General features: G+C 44.9%; 1 protein-coding gene across 2 annotated transcripts in view; it reads left to right on the top strand.

Annotated features, from left to right (window-relative positions):
- Positions 1–9,730: 9,730 nt before the first annotated feature.
- Positions 9,731–16,091, top strand: part of STK26 (serine/threonine kinase 26) — a 30,278-nt gene continuing 23,917 nt past the window's right edge. For both annotated transcript variants that reach the window (XM_027899260.1, XM_027899269.1), the window contains exons 1-2: positions 9,731–9,984; positions 10,092–10,224. In XM_027899260.1, the coding sequence (XP_027755061.1) occupies positions 10,183–10,224 (42 nt within the window). In that variant the 5' untranslated portion in view covers positions 9,731–9,984; positions 10,092–10,182. The remainder of the gene's footprint in view (positions 9,985–10,091; positions 10,225–16,091) is intronic.

A 16,091-nucleotide genomic window follows, 5' to 3' on the forward strand; every position in this document is an offset into this window, starting at 1 on the left:
TTTCAGGAGGCTGGCTTTTCCCTCTTATCTGTGAGTTGATGTTTAACCAAGTCAAGCATTATTTGTTACAATCCTTCTGCCTTGGCACTGTTGCCCTTGGGCCTTTCTCCTCCTCCCCTGATTTTTTCAGTCTGTCAGCATCTTCCTTAACTTTCCCTGCCATGAGCACAGGTTTTTCATGGTGATGCTGTGCTTCATGTCAGTCCTATTTGGCTTGCACAAACTCCCAATCTCTGGTCTTCTGTCCACATTGTTGTACAAGCATGAAAGTGGAAAGTTCTGATAGAGAAGGCTCCTGTACAGTCCTATACATTTCCCATGTGATCCATAAGTTGCCATTGAAACTGTAGAAATATACAGTCTTGCTTTCCTTTGAGTGCAAAGGGGTGAGGATGAGGCAGCAGAGGGAGAGTGGAAAGAGAAGAGATGCTCTGTTGTGCTGCACAGGAACAATCAGACCAGCACAGTGCAACACTACAGCATGTCAAATTTGGCCTCTTTAAATTACAAAAACAACAGTTCTTTTTGCAAGAATACACAGCTTTGCTGGGTTTGTTTCCTCCTCAGTGTTACAAAATCTGCTCCCAGGCCCCCAGGCAACAGTCTCTACTGCAAAGGCAAAGCCTTGCTCTGGTGGGATGCTCTCATGGCAGGAGAGCTTTCAGAGGGTGCTGTAACCTTCCAAAGGAAGCGTGAGCCCTCCTTTTCACAGCTTGGTTATGCATTTTGTCCTGCCTGCCACAAATAGAGTTTTGGTCCATATAATCGGTGTGTGAAATAATATTAGTCACAGGACTTCCTGGCAAAGCAGCTCATAAACAAGCTTTCCTCACTTCCCTCTTATGAAAGTTCAGCTCTCCTCTGCTATGCTGACTTCTTTGTTTCCTTCTTCTCCCATTTATCCCCTGACTCCCACTAGTATCTCAGTCTAGTAAACACTTTGCCCCGTGGCAGCCTCTTCAAACATAGCAAGGAGATCAGGCTGTGGAGTGCACTCTTGACACATCTCCTGGGGATCCTTTCACACTCTCTTGTAGGTTATTTTGCTGTCGTTCCTCATTCACACACTGAAGAAGGGGGAACCAATGGCCCATGTATTCAGCAGCTCGTTAGCGGGGAACGGTAAGAGGGTCTGTGATGCTTCCTCTTCCCTTCATCCCTTTCTCACTCATATCCTCCCTGTACTTTACCCTTTGTAGTAGCACTTTCCTGGACTGAGTGTGCTGTTCAGCATCGGGTAGTAGAGGGTGGTATTTAACTAGGTTTTACTATTATTTATGTTTCACTGAAAAATACACCCACTTTTCTGGGTGTAAAGGTGGTCAAGCACTAGCACACATGAAAGATGTACCACCCACTGCATGTCTTACAGATGCAGCCTTCTAGCACACAGGTCATGCTCACCATCATAGCATTTACAGTCTCCCCAGTAGCCCTACTGGCCTTGATCCATGTATTTATGCCTGACTTTCTCATCAGCACAAGGGGTAAGTGTACATAGCAGTTGTACCAGGTAGAGGAGAGCCCCCAAAGCAACCAGGAGATGTGACCTCATGAGTCATCTGCTCTTTAGTTGCTCCTAGTCGGCAGAAAAGTGATTCTGTTCACACAGGGTTGTAGTGGAAATTTCCCTTCCTTGCTGGAGCTTCTGCCATTGAACCCACTTAGACACACACAGCTCACCACATTGGTGTCTTGGTCTGACCCATTCACCCAGAGAAACTCTGGCCCTTGCACGGAGTTTTATTTTACCTACCACGCTCTGCCTGGATCAGTGATTGCAGATCTGGGACTAAGAACTGTCACCCTATTGTCACCCCATTTGCCCCCTGGCTAGTCGTGGCTCTGCTGCCAGCAGGGTTTGTTTGCAGCATTGCTTGAGGGTTCATTTCCTGGAAACAAGAATTGTGAAGGCAGGAAATTTTTCAGATCATTCTACTTACATATTTAAATGAAGATGAAAAGCTAGCAGGATTTTCTGCTAGCCCTGTTTCCTTTTCATCTCTGTTATCCTTTTACCCTGTCTTGCTGTAAAACTAGCAAGGTTCTAAATCGTCCTCACCTCAGCTTCAGATTGCCATCCATTTCCCTCTCACAGTCCTTGCTGAAGTCTTGAGCATCTCCTGATTTTCTCCACACAAGAGCCACCATCTGTGTCATCTAGCAGTGCACACAAACCGGGGTGCTTGCTGTTCTTCTTGAGTGAAAGGGACACAGATGTTGAATCTCATTTCCCACTATCCAGTGGTTCTTGGACATTTTTCCAAGAGATTCTCTCCTCTTGTTCAAGTTCCATTTTAAAGAGCAACTCAACTGAGTATGTCTTTTATACACACAGCAATTTCTTTTTGAAGCTCCTAGAGAAGGCCGTGTTTGTCACTCTGGGTGGAATTTGGGTAAATTGGACTGGAGACAAAAACATCTCTGTTCTCTCTCCCAGGAAGGTATCAGATTCCTGCATTTTGTGTGCATTTCTGCTCTGAGAAAGAGCTCAGTAACAGTGGTACTATCAGACTATCCCTTCACATTGATTCCTGGCTCAACCACACCCAGTTCACTCATCAGAAAGACCCGTTGCCATCATGACTAAGTTCCAAATGTACATTCAGGTGGGTCTCTGCAACCCAAGCTGTGTTTTCTCCCCTGCTTAGCACCATCACTAATAGCAAAGGGTATACATGACAAAGTCACTGCCTGGTGACTGTCACTGCCTCATTCAAACTCGGCTGGACAGTGTGTCACAGTTCTGTCTCTGCAGAGCTATGGGAATGAAGAGCTAAAGGGAGAGGTTGCATTTAATGTCCCAGTTTGTCCTGGCAGAAGCAATAGGTAGAGGCAAAGACAATGGGTCTCTGCCTGTCCTGATCGCTCTTCAGGGAGTTGAATGTAAACTGAGAGGCATCAAACACACACCTCTCCTAACACGGGTTCCAGTGACAAGTGCTTTGCCACTGCCACATCCCACTGCTCTCTTCCTCTGCCTGCACTGGGGCAAACCGGAAAGAAACTTTGTGGGCTGGGGTGATGAGCACACGCCTCAGCTGCATGGAGGGAACCGTGGTGCCACCGTTTCTTCCTAGCTGCCAGCATCGCTGCAGGGGCAGTGGATTTCTGAGCTGTATTCCTCCAAGGGAACTAGGAAGTTATTTCTAGCTTTGACCAAAGTTTTCTCTTCTGAGTGTCCCTGTCGTGCTCCCCACCGTGCTGTGACCGCTCTGCCAGCCTGTTTTCAGCAGGTACTGATAGCTGTGATGTGCCAGGAGCCCTTGGAGGGCTGCCCGCCCATTTTGTGAGCCCTGTTGCCACGATACTGAACGCAGAGCAGATGTTTATTTCAACAGAGATGGCTTTGATTTCTTTTCAACTCTTCTGCCGAGCTGCCATCGTGTGTGAATACTTCTTCCCAGGAGCCAAGCGCTGTCAGGGCCAACAGGCAGGCGTTGTGGCTGCAGCCAGTGTGGAGCGGAACGGGGTTGAGAGGCAAGTGGCAGAGCAGCACAAAGCAAGCTGATGGCTGTGGCCTCCCAGGAAGAATGGCTGAGGCTCTGGGAACACTGACTGATGATGGATAGATATGCATCTGTGTGCATGTGTCTACGCACAAGGATGTGTGTGTGTGCACATACATGTATTTGCTTGGCTGTTTGGGGGCTGAAAGCCTGGCAAGGATGGGGAAAAGCAGTCTCCTGCTCACAACTGCTGTTCTCAGTACTTATTCTCTTTTCCCCTCCTGGTTGGCTCCATCAGATCATTGCTGCCTTGTTGCAACCTGGACCTCCAGCATGGCTAGAGGCTGAGCTGAGGAGACCATCTTCTCCTTGAGAGTAAGAGAAGCCAGGCATCAAAATATATTGAAGATGTAATAGAAAAGGTAAGGAGATCCCTTCCTTTAGTACAGTAAATCCAGGTGAGAATTATCGAGAAGAGATACCATTGCTTTTTGAATTTATTTTTTCCCTTCTCCTTTCCCCTCTCCTTTACTTTCTTTCTTAGTTTTGTTGGTTTATTTTTAAAATTATCTCTTTTTTTAATCTTTCCTCTCTCTCCTCTAACCCATCTTGTCTGTTTTTCTCTCCACCCTTTTCTTGGTGCTGGCAGAGCAGCCTGCCCCCACAGGTACCCTGCCCAGAGCTATCAGCCTCAGGCCCCTTTGGAGGGGCTGCTTTGCTAGTGTAGGAATTCCACCAGAACCAGCTTCTTGTTGCTGTTCCCTTATATAGAAATGTTTTTAATTCTATAAATATTGTATGTATTTTGCTAAAAAAAAAAAAAGGTGGAAAAAAAAGCTTGGACTGGCTACATAAAGACACTGTGCTGTTGGGGCTGGTGTTTTGTTTGCCCACTGTCAGGGCCTCTCACTCACTTCCTTCACCCCTTCCACTGTTGTGACCAAACTATTTTTGGTATTCCAAGAGCGCAAGCTTTGCTGAAATTCTGGTTTCCTGCTAAGGGGGGAAATTAGAGCAGGGAAGAGTTATTTAAAAGTATGAAATACATTTGCAGACAGGGAGAAGAACGTATGAGAACATTAATTTGAGAAGATCAATGTTCTGTGATAATAAACTACTGAATTGGATATAATTACCTAGAAATATATATATGTGTGTGTGTGTGCATCTCTGTGTGTGTATCGTTTATTTTAGAGATGGAAGTGTAATTATTTTGTAATAAAGAGGTCAGAAACACAACACTAACCGCATCTCACTTATGTTGCAATCTTGGAAGCACAGGACTATGCTACAGAAGATCTTCTTTAAGCCAAATGCTGCACTGAAGTAAAAAGCTCACTGGTACAAGGATCTTTCTGTGACGAAGGTGGAAAGCTTTGCCCTTGAACTTGTAAACAGTCCATTCAATTTATCATAACCCTCAGTAATGTAGTGACTCACCGTTCACCACACTGGTACAATACATATGCACTATTAGCTTAGTACCCGCATAAAGACAACTTACGGATTTTTTTTCCCTGTTATGGAAAATTCAAGATTAAGTCAATTAAGAACCCCCAGTAAAGAAATGAAACTGTGCTACAGACTCATCTAGTACTGTGGGCACAGTGTCTATTTGTCCTGTTAGCAAGTAGCTCTGCCTATCACTGCTTGGCAGTTCCTCCCATCTCAGCTGGGAACTTTGGCCAGAGGTTGATCTTTCAGGTTGCAACTTCCATTCTGATCATATGAGGACAAAGCCTGTCCACCACAGTAGCTCATCTCTGTCTGGAGCCAGTGGCAGGGGCTCAGGGAAGCAGTGAGAATGAAGTGAGCAGGGGCAGTGCTTGCATTTGCCTGTGGGGATCTGCAGCTCACCTACTTCCTCAACCAGAGGTGCTGGTTTTATAAACAGCATTTCCCAATGTTGGGGTTTTTTTTCCTTCCATTAAACTGTCCAGTCACTTTTGGCCTGTAGCAAATAGTTCACCAGCTTAACTATACCTTGTGTGAAGAACTGTCTGGTTTTGTTTGTTTTGAACTTGGCACCTACTTGTTTGATTAAATGATCCTTCATCTTTACATTGAAGAGGATGGTGAACCAGCATCCCTCACCCACCTTTTCTATCCTAGGCATTTACCTCAGCCTGATTATTTTCTTTAAAATACAGGAAGTGTCAATTAAAAAATAGTTCAGCCATTTCTAAGACGAAGAATGCAGGAAGATGTATCATTTTGCCCTGCTGAGAAATATCATTTTGCTCTCTTGCTTTTGAAGGAGGATATGGAATGTGGTAAAGGCATCATCCTTGTGTCACTTTGGCAGCTGAATTCGCTAAATAATCCATTGGTACTGAAGGTGCTCCTTGCTCCTGCTGTCCGGCAGAATGGCTAAGCTGCCTCCTCCGGGGCAACCCAGAGCTGGAGAAGGCTTTTGCCAGCCAATTCTCCCAGTGGCATGGGGCTGCCATTGCCATGCTGGCAACAAGGAGAACCTCTGCCTTATGTCCTGGCACTCACCTCTGTCCACCCAGGCTGCAGCAGGCTGGAAATAGCCATTCCAGTGTGCAGAGACTACAGGGAAGGTTGGATACTACAGGAGGTGGAGAATGAGGCAAGAGAAGATGGATTCAGGCCATGGGAATGAAGGTGGTTGGCAGAACTGGATTTACTATGGAACTGTTTCTAGTCCAGCTGCAAAGCTTTATAATTTTAAATTATTAACCAGACACAGAAATATCAAAGTTGTAATAAGGGATTGACAAGAGCTATGTCTATCTCCCGTGTTAATATGAGCAGCTTCTAGAGGCAGTGCTGGAAATTCTGCAGGTCCTAAACAAGCTGCCTCTAAGACAAAGTGATTTCCCTAAGGCCCATAATTCAGGGACTGATTTACGTCAAAGAATTGAGAAACGATATTCTTACAAAAACATTTTAATTCTTTTTTACATCTCTGATATTCTCATTAATAAAATAAATATGCAGCTCTTTTCTCCTCACTCCTAGTCAACTTTTGACTTCCATCTTTGGCAAGGTGTTTCAAACAGAAAAATATGAAAGGCATTGAATATTACCAGTTTGGGATGCCGTATTCCACTCTTATGGGATGACTCTTTATCTGTGCTGCTTGTATTGAGAGAAAGGTGCCACGTAGGAGAATTGTGAAGTTGCCACTAAAAGCATGGCATGGGATTGTCACCAAGAGACCAGGTCAGCACAGCACCAGCCACTGACCTTTGTGAAGGCACTGAAGGGTTCAGAATACCCAGATCCACCCTGATATGCAGAAACTGGGCATCAAATTTCCTGCACAGATACATGAGCCTGCGGGGGTCTTTCCTAATGGTGACTTTGCATCACCTCTTCTGGAACCAGATCAGATACCTGCTCTCTCCTTCCTTCAACAAATCACTGTGAGAAGTCCCTGGAATCCACAGCTGTAAGATATAGTGTTTTTCTGTTTATCACTGTAAGTAATTTCATTTTATTCATTCACGTTTGAAAGACATTTCTACCACTAGCTCCCTGCAGTCTTCTGATGTAAAAAAAAAATTGTATTTTCACACCAGCAACACAAAAATAGTAGTTAAACACAAGAAACGGTAGAAGGTCTGACTTGGGTCACATCACTACTGTGAGGCCCTGAGAGCTGTCTTAAGTGAATTATAGACACATTTTAAGTCTTAGAAAACAGCAGCAACAGGTATTTACAGGGCGGGCTGGGAGGGAACAGGGAAGGTCTTTCATACAGCAATATCAGCAACTGACCATCTGACTTTCTTAATGCACAAACTAGAATTTGCTAATTACAGAGTGGCACACAATATTACAGCCCTTTTCTTAGATGTTATGGTGCCAGTCTACCTACCTTCACAGCCTGGCTTGATGATTCAGTCATTACACGAGCAGCTGATTACTTAAGAATCCCTGACAGATCTTCCTCCCCTCACCATATCATCCTGGGACTTTCTCAGTGAGTATGGCACAGGGAAGCATTGCCCTTTCACAGAACCTTTTGCTTTGTGTCTTTGTCACTGCAGTTCTCTTGGCCAACCTGCCATGGGTGGGAGATAGCTATGGATATAATTGCTGTGGAGAGTACCTTATCACATGCATCACATGCAATTGTCCTGCAAGAGCAAAAGGAGAACTCTCTTCAATAAATCTGCTACAGTCCCTTTCATGTTATATTAAGCTACATGCAATCAAAAACACATACAAGGCCAAAAGTCTCAGTGTATGGCCACAAAAGAGGAAGAATGGGTTGGTAATTAGTACACTCTGATACAAAGTAAATTGGCGCCTCAAGAGGAAATCTGTGAGGGAGAGTATAAAATCAAGACAAGATTTGAGATAAGCAGTTAGTGGGAATCTGGGGAGAAAAATCAAGGTAATGGATGGATAGAAGGAGAAAAGCAGAGCCTCAGAACCAGAAGAGGAACAGGGAGTCAGTAATGCATCAGCAGTGTGAAACAAAAATCATCCTGTTTCATTTGCCAGGATTTTTTCAGGGGTCATGTTCAAAAGATTAAAAAGTGAAAGAAGTGATTTAAATATGTTTGAGCAGAATGAACCAGGCAGGGTTCAGAAGTGTCATGGTATTCATTCATTTATTTACTGAGACACTGTACATAATTAAGAAAGCTTTTTGTCAGTAGAAATCCCCCTTGCTTCCCAGAGGTTTATTAATCAAAAACATTTTTGAATTTAAGTATATGGTATAAACTTTCAGAAAATACTTACCTTAAACATTCCACTTATTAAAATGAACTTCTTATAGGCTCCTTGGTAACTTAGACGTATAACTATCACACAAGAAGGCTTTCAAAGTCATGTTTGGGTTTTTTTTAAAGGTGCAGAAGAAAGTAAATATTTTAGTAGCAGTAACGGCTTAACAAACTGGTAAGTTGGAAAAGAAAATATCCCACCATGAGCCACGAGCCTGTCCTTAACAAACATCACTGTGAATTTGTTTTTTAGTTCAAACCGCAGTGAGTTAAGGGTGGAAAGACTGCCTAACTTTGAAATTCTTGGCTTCAGCCTGTTTTAACACAACCTTACCTTAAACAGAGGTGTTTTGTGTTCCTTGCCACAGTGCAACATTCCTCTGAGTCCTCAGGGAGGGAGACTGCCTGCTGTCACATCCTTTCTGAAGAGACCCACCCCTCTGAACAGGGCAGTGCTGGTATGGCCAGCAATGTAACATCTCCAGCTTACCTTACCTTTTCTTGGCTTTTAGACCTAGAAACCTGTGAGTTTGAGGGAAGTCCTCATATACCCAAGAGTATACTTGTGATGGACCCATGTGATTTCTATATTCTAGCTCAGAGGGGTGTATGGAAGACCAGTGTCATAAAAGATGTCATTTTTAGCTTTGCTTAAGTAACTGGCAAAACTTTCATGTAGAGGAACATGAATCACAGACACGAATAGGTGACTCATTCATGAATGTCACCTAAAAACACTGTTATTTTCCACTCCCCAGGCCCCAGTAGAGTGTGAGGGGCAGCCCACCTCACCAGGGAAGCAGGTGGTGGTGAGGGACAGAGGTGTGTGTTGAGAGAGCCCAGCAGCAGCTGGGGCAGACTGGGGAGAGACGTCCAGGGGTGGAAACCCTCCTAGGGAGGCACGGAAGAGCCAACCACGCCAAACTGGAAGCTTAACCTCCACAGAGGAACCAGACTTGCCCTTGCCACCTTTGCCATGGCCGGCCACCTGGAGCACCCCTGAGACAAGAAGACATCACCTCTTTTGTCACAAAAAGCAAGTAAACCTCATGAAACGCCCACTCAGATATTTGCACTCTGTGTCTCCGGGGTGCAGGAGCCAGGAACACAGGCATGGTGGAGACGGGGTGTCAGGGACACTGGGGCCAGGGGAACAGTGCAGTGCCTGTGCAGGCAGGACCCCACGACAGCACCTGAGGGCTCCAGCACTCAGCACTGGTGAGGCTTCACCTCGAGTCCAGTGTCCAGTTCTGGCCCTCTCAAGTCAGGAAGGACAATGAGGGGCTGGGAGCAAGTCCTGGATGTGGCACTCAGCGCCATGGTTTAGCTGGCACGGCGGGTGTTGGGTCAAAGGTTGGACTCGATGACCTCAGAGGTCTTTTCCAACCTAATTAAATCTGTGACTCTCTGACAGCACGGGCCCCCGCCACCCCCGGTGGGCTGACGCTGAGTGTTAACCCCTACCCCTCCGTCCGTCCCTCCCTCCGTCCGTGCCCCCGTGCCCCGGCCCGTGCCCGCCCGACGGGGCGGGCGCTGTGACGCGGGGCCCGTGCGGCGGCCGTGGCTCCGCCCCACGAGGCCGGAGCCGAGACGGAAGCAGCAGCCGCACAGGAGCCGCCGCCTGCAGCCGAGCCCGACATGGCGCTCTGAGCCAGCCCCGGCCGCGCCGAGAGCCGCCACCCCGGGGGTGCCCCGAGCAGCCGCCCCCGCGCCGCGACCGGGCAGCGGGGCATGGGCAGGGCCGCCGCGGGGAGCCCGGCGGGCAGGGGACAGCGGCGCTAGCGACCCCCCCGCCCGCCCTTCGCGCAGCGCAGCCCCGCGGCCGCGAGGTGAGGAGCCGGCGGCGGGCGGGGGCCGGCGGGCAGGGCGGGGAGGGAAGGAGGGAGAACGCGGCCCGCGCTGAAGCCGCCGCCTCCCCGCCGCTTTGTCCTTCCAGGCCCCGCCGCCACCGCCGCCGCCCAGGAGCAGGAGGCCGAGATCGGGGAGCAGCCGGCGGCGCCCGCCCGGCCGCCGCAGCAGCGCCCGCCATGGCCCACTCGCCCGTGGCGGTGCAAGTGCCCGGCATGCAGGTGAGCCCCGCGCCGGGCCCAAAATGGAGGCGGCGGGCCCGGCTCCGGAAGCGGCGCTCGCGGCCCGCACCGGGCGGAGCCGCCGCCGGGGCCGGGGGGCCGCGGGTGGGCTCAGCCGAGCGGGGCGGGGGGGAGGCCGCGATCGGCCTGGGGAGGAGCGGGGCCGGCTCGAGGAGGGAGGGAGGGAACGAGCGAGGGAGGCAGGAGGTGCTCCGAGGTAACGGGAGGCCCCCGGGGCCGCGTACCTGCAGCGCCGCGGGGGCCAAGGGATTCCCCCTCCCTCTCTGCCCCCTTTGTTCAGGGGTGGCCGCGCCGCATCCAGGAGCACGTAAGAGCCTCTAAAACTGATTAAAGGCGAGATGAAGTTAATCGCAGGGTTGTGTGGGTGCGCTGTAAATGACATACCAGGCGCGCTGGCAGGCGGACCTGCTGCAGGACTTCCCCACCGACCTGGCGCTGGGCCTGTAGCGCAGCTTCCCAGAGGACCCTGGGATTCGTGGAAAGGTGGTAACTGCTGGGTCTGGTGGGGACAGACCGCAGGGGAGCATAATCTGTCAGGAACCTACACCTCTCCTCGCCTGGGAGTGAGGCCTGGTGCCATTTATCTATGGTTGTTGTACCTGCCTAGGAAACAAACACGTTTCTATATTACTTTCATAGGAAGGGTGGAATCTCTGAGTCTTCATTTCTACTCCACTGGACAATCCAATACTAGTTTAGTGAGAGATCTTTATGAAAAGTAAAGGAACTGAGAACCAAACTCATTTCAGTGCTGATGTTTGCTTGTCAGATGCTGGCAGCCCAATCAGTGTCTTGAGCTATCTCTTAACTTCTGGGATAGTCATGCCTGTATAATATGGGAGGTTTTTCCACTCCAGAAAACATATAAACCTTTATGGTACATCTGTGTGTGTGTGAGACAGATATGGTAAAGAGTTCGGGAGGTTTCAGAACAGAAAGTTAAAATTTCACTTGGTGTGATATCTTTATTAATTTTAGAAATCATAGACCTAATGTATCAATAGTACTTACATAATAATTTAGGCCAGTTAAAATACCAAGCCTTAAGTTTACCTTTCCTATTTCTAATAATTTCTGGGCTTTCTGAAATTGGTTAAATTTTGGTCATCCACTGACTTTCTGTTTCTATATGAGGACACAAACCACATCTTCTCAGTCCCCTTGTTCCATGTGTCAGAGTAACTGTTGTATTGGTACATCCTAAAGGAATTTTATGATAAAAGATTTAAAGGCTTTAGCCTAAGCTGCTTCATTTACATCCCATGGCTTTTTTAGTGTGTTTGTATTTGAGAATCTTCTATTTCAGCATTCTAGTTTTGTCAGTTTCTTACAGTACATCTGCTTAATGTATTGCTATCCTATTTTCCATATCTGTCCTGTCAGCACAAAAGGACCTTCAAGTTGTTTAAGTTTCTGGTTTCCATTGTTGTACCAATAAACCTAATCTAATAGTATGCTTAGATCCACTAGTATTGTTATTAGTGTAATCCCGACACCTTAACATATATCTGTGTGTTAAAAGCATTTTTTAAACTCTTAAATATGCATGAAATTAAAATACTTTGTTTTTTCCCTTGGTGACTTTTTTTTTTAATGAAGGCAATCACACAAGTCCCAAAAGTCTTAGGATACAAAGAAATAGAATTTGGTACAAAATTATTCTGCTCGCCCTTCTTCTAGAAAAGTCATAATACAGAGTGTTTTAATTAAAAAAAGCCTAAAACCAACACAGCAACTGATCTGAAAGAGTGTGGTAGTCCGAGGGAGAAGAGTTGCTTCCTTTGTTTTCATTATTTTTTTCCTATCTGAGCTATTCAGTCAGGATCATCCAGTGATGATAAAAGCATCCCCTCTTCTGCCCAGTGTTAAAGCAAATGTGTGGTGATTGATTGAAGAAGAAATAAATAAGTTCTTCTGTGATGGAAGATCTAATAGTGATGTTAAAACTATCACTGTGGGAAGGTGCCTTTAATGTCTAATCCCTTGTTTTGTAGTCTGTTATATTCATTTTATTGAATATAACAGTTGGAAACTGAATTTGTCAGAGAATGTATCACAGGTTTGAAGTTTTCAGTTTTATTGTAATCTTACATTTTGTTATCTTGCATTTTATTGTAATCTTACATTTTGTAATCTTGCATTTTGTTATAAAAAAAAAGTATAAAGAAAAATCCAGAAATAAATGTGTTATATAATTCCCGTACTCCAAAAACAAGACTTAAGATAGTTTATCACTAAAGTATAAGAGAAGCTTTTTTTGACTTTTTTAAGATTTTTTGACTTATGAAGAGTCAGGTTCCCTTTAAAAAAAAAGTTAAACATGGAAAATTACAGAAAGTCACATAGAGTTATTTTGGTGGACTCAGCCTGACTTTGCCTGCTAACCCTGGCAGCAATGGCAGACCCAGAGGTAGTATTATCTGTTGCCCTTATGAGTAGTTACAGAACATTTTGTTTATGTAGTGGTTACATTCTGTTTAACCTGTCCTGTGTCCCTAACAAAACCAAATTTTATACCTAACAATTCTTGCCTGTGCAAACAACTTCCTAAACACATTCATTTTCCTCATTCCTTTGGAAAGGCTCCACTTGATCCAGTTGTACAGTGTTAACGTACCCAGCTGCCAAATTTCTAAACCCATTCAGTAAAATCAAAGTGCTCAGTGTATGTATAAAATGAGTGCTCTGAAGCTGGGAATGATACCCCAAATTGTGGCGTTTTACACAGGATCCAAGAGAGAGGGAAAAGGGAAGGGACGATAGAGCTATGTGAGCAGAGTTTGCAGTGAGCTTTGTCAGGTTGAAGCCTTTACTCAGTAACTTTGTTCCCTGGGATAAAAATATTCAAACTAGTTCTTAGAATGGAATGCTTTGAGAGATCTCACAGTGAGAAACTTGTTCACCAACACTGTCTTCAAATAATCCAATTGAACTCCCATGGAACATTTCTGGATATGGCTTGCGAGAGAGATGTTACAGCCCACCTGTGTCTTTTGCCAGCCCAAGTGCTGAAAAAAGCTGAGTGAAAGTCTTGGCCCCCTTTTTAGTAGTCTTACACAATTGCTTTTCTCTTGCCCAGCAGGTAGGATGCACAGTTCACAGGGTTGTTTGTTTCAAGTGATCAGAACATTTAAAGCATGTCAGTCTTTTCAGATTGATGTGTTTCTGATGAACTTACGTTCTTGGCAACATCTCCCACAGTACTCCAAAAACTGCTTTACAAATAAAAGAGGCCGGAAACTGTTCACTTACAAGTGAGTAACAATTATCCTCTCTAAGGTGGACAGTGAGGATGCTTTTTGATGCGTCGGCATTTAAATTTTCTAAACTGCTCTGTAAACTTGATGGAGCATTGCTCAAGAAATAAATGTGTTTTTTACGTGGTAGAGTTTTTAATGTATAAACTTTCCCTTTTCCTATTCTAGTTTGTTGTGCAAAATTTCAACTCTTTGAAATACTGATTTCTTAACTGATGGAACTGTTGATTGTTCTCATTTGCATTTCTTGTTCGTATTTGTGTCTTAGGAAGGTGGTTTGGGGCTTTTTTTTTCATTACCTCTGCTATCCTACTCATCTAAACACTTGCTGTTTCCTTTCTCATGGCTTTGTTGATATCTCCTGATCCTGTATGGCAGCAATCTTGAGCACAGCCAGAAAGGTTGTTTAGACCTGATCTCCATCTGTTTTTGTTGGCATTCAGACTATCTTGCAATAAAGAGCCTAACTTCCTCTAAAAGTGGAGCAGCCAGAAGCATGTGACCTGTCAGCCGGTGTACTCTGATTCACAATTGAGGGATTGCTTGATTAAATACAAACTTGGATGTCAAGGTGAGCTTTGCTCTCTGTGCTGCCAGTTAACAGAGTGGCTGTAGGGCACTGCTCACTGAGCAGCCTGAGCCTGGCAGCTGGAGAGTCCCTCCCTGCAGGATGCTCAGGGGCAGATCAGTTAATGCATAGTTGGATGGGTATAGAAAGATTAAAGGAGAGGTAGCATTTAATTTTGTAAGTGGTCTTTTTCATAGACCTAGAAAAAAAAATTCTCATAAATTAGTGCACGTGTAGAAATAGACTGTTTGTGTGTGGTACCTAAAGCAAGTCTGGAAGTGTGTCAGATTCCAGTAAACCTTATACATTGTAGTTACAAGAATATGAATTCTGTGAAGACCAACCAGTCTGTTACTGTCAAATACTTAAACGTTTAGAGGATGGGCGTTAGAGAAACCTAAACCTTTGGAGAAAGATCCATTCAAAGTTCTGTTAATTTATTCCATTCCTAGGAACTGAGCTGTATCCAGATGCTTCCACACTAAATTTGAAAAGGCTTTAAACTTCTACTGTTTAGAGACATGTCTTACTTAAGGGCAAGTCTAGCACTTGCAGCACACCAGGAGACTTCCACAGTGCCTAGAAAACAGATTTCTTATGGTTAAGCTGGTGTGGACTATGGTATTTTGTCCAGTGTCAATTCCCTGATTGGTACTTCGAGCCACAATGCAGGCAGACTGCACTGTCTTTTAAGACTTGTAGAGAACATGCCTCTTTGCTGCTTGAACCATTTACATTGAATGCATTGAAATATTTGTGGAATTCAACACTGCAGTTGTTCCTGGTTGTGCTGGATGTACAAGCTGTATCATATCTAGCAGTAGATTGCTAACTCAGCTCGGGCTTGTTGAGTGAACTTGGTTCTTCCATCTTGTGCATTGTGGTAAGTTACTCTGGTGACAAAGAAAAGTAGGGCCCTGTCATCCTTATACTGTCTTAGTGTTATCAAAGGAGGAAAATAGAGATCTGAAAAGTGTTTGATACAGGGGAGCTGTGTAGGCATAATCACCAGGAATTCAGCAGGTGTTTTTATCAGGCTTAGAAGGAAAAGTCCACAGCAGTCTTGAACTAGTATTTTTTGTGCAGATTTTACACTTTTATAGACACATTAAGTGCTTTAGCCTGGCAAATCAGCTGAAGCTGGAGAAAGCACATAAACCAAACTCACTTCTTCTCACCTCAATCTCTGCCATTCTGTACCATCATACACTGTCAGTTTTGAGCAAGAATAATATCCCCCCAAGGGTAAAAACATTACATCTGAAACCAGACTTCTGACTTTTAAAAGGATATAATTGTTATTTTATTCTATAGTCCTTTTGTTTCCTATTGATTTTAACTTTGAAAAAGATTTGCACTTGTTGTTTTTGACTCCAGTGTCTCAGCTTTACAAGTCCTGATGAAAGTTTTGTTCTGCTTTTCTTCTTTTCCTCCAAAAGGAGAATGTATAGCAAGTAATAGATCAGTAATATATAGCATGTTTTTGTTTAAAATTAAACAATTTTTATTTAAGTGTTTATTTTGAGGGGAGGAATGTTTCCTTGTGTGTAGAAACTTCATGGGTATAGAAACAGCAGGAAGACTGAATGTGCCTCTGGAAGAGTATTTGTCCTATGAGACTATGAAACATCACAGTGAGGGTAGACAAGAGTATGTGCCTCAGGTTTCATCTCTAAAAGTAAAAAGGATGAATTTTAAACCCGGTAGTAAAAGTACCACTTGTTTGCTCTTTACTGATTGCCTTCAGATTTAGAAAGAGTCTTGAACTCTGAAAAGTAGTATGATGCTGTTGTTTTATCTTGTTAATTTTTAGGGACTGAATGTAATAATTGACAGAAGAGTTCAGGAATGGATTTTGAGGGGATAAGGTGAAGATGAACAGTACAAAGTTGGTTTTGAAATGCCTCTGTAAGAATTCGTTTTTTGTCATGTAGTGGTTAGTGACTGTTTGTGTATATTGTCTTTTTAAAATAAGGAGTTGTTGAGGTATCTGTCATGTCAGGAGTCACTGCTCTAAATCC

The sequence above is a fragment of the Empidonax traillii genome, unplaced genomic scaffold, assembly GCF_003031625.1.
Source record: "Empidonax traillii isolate 1590-97213 ecotype Southwest subspecies unplaced genomic scaffold, ASM303162v1 scaffold20:size5563877, whole genome shotgun sequence".
NCBI classification, from domain to species: domain Eukaryota; kingdom Metazoa; phylum Chordata; class Aves; order Passeriformes; family Tyrannidae; genus Empidonax; species Empidonax traillii.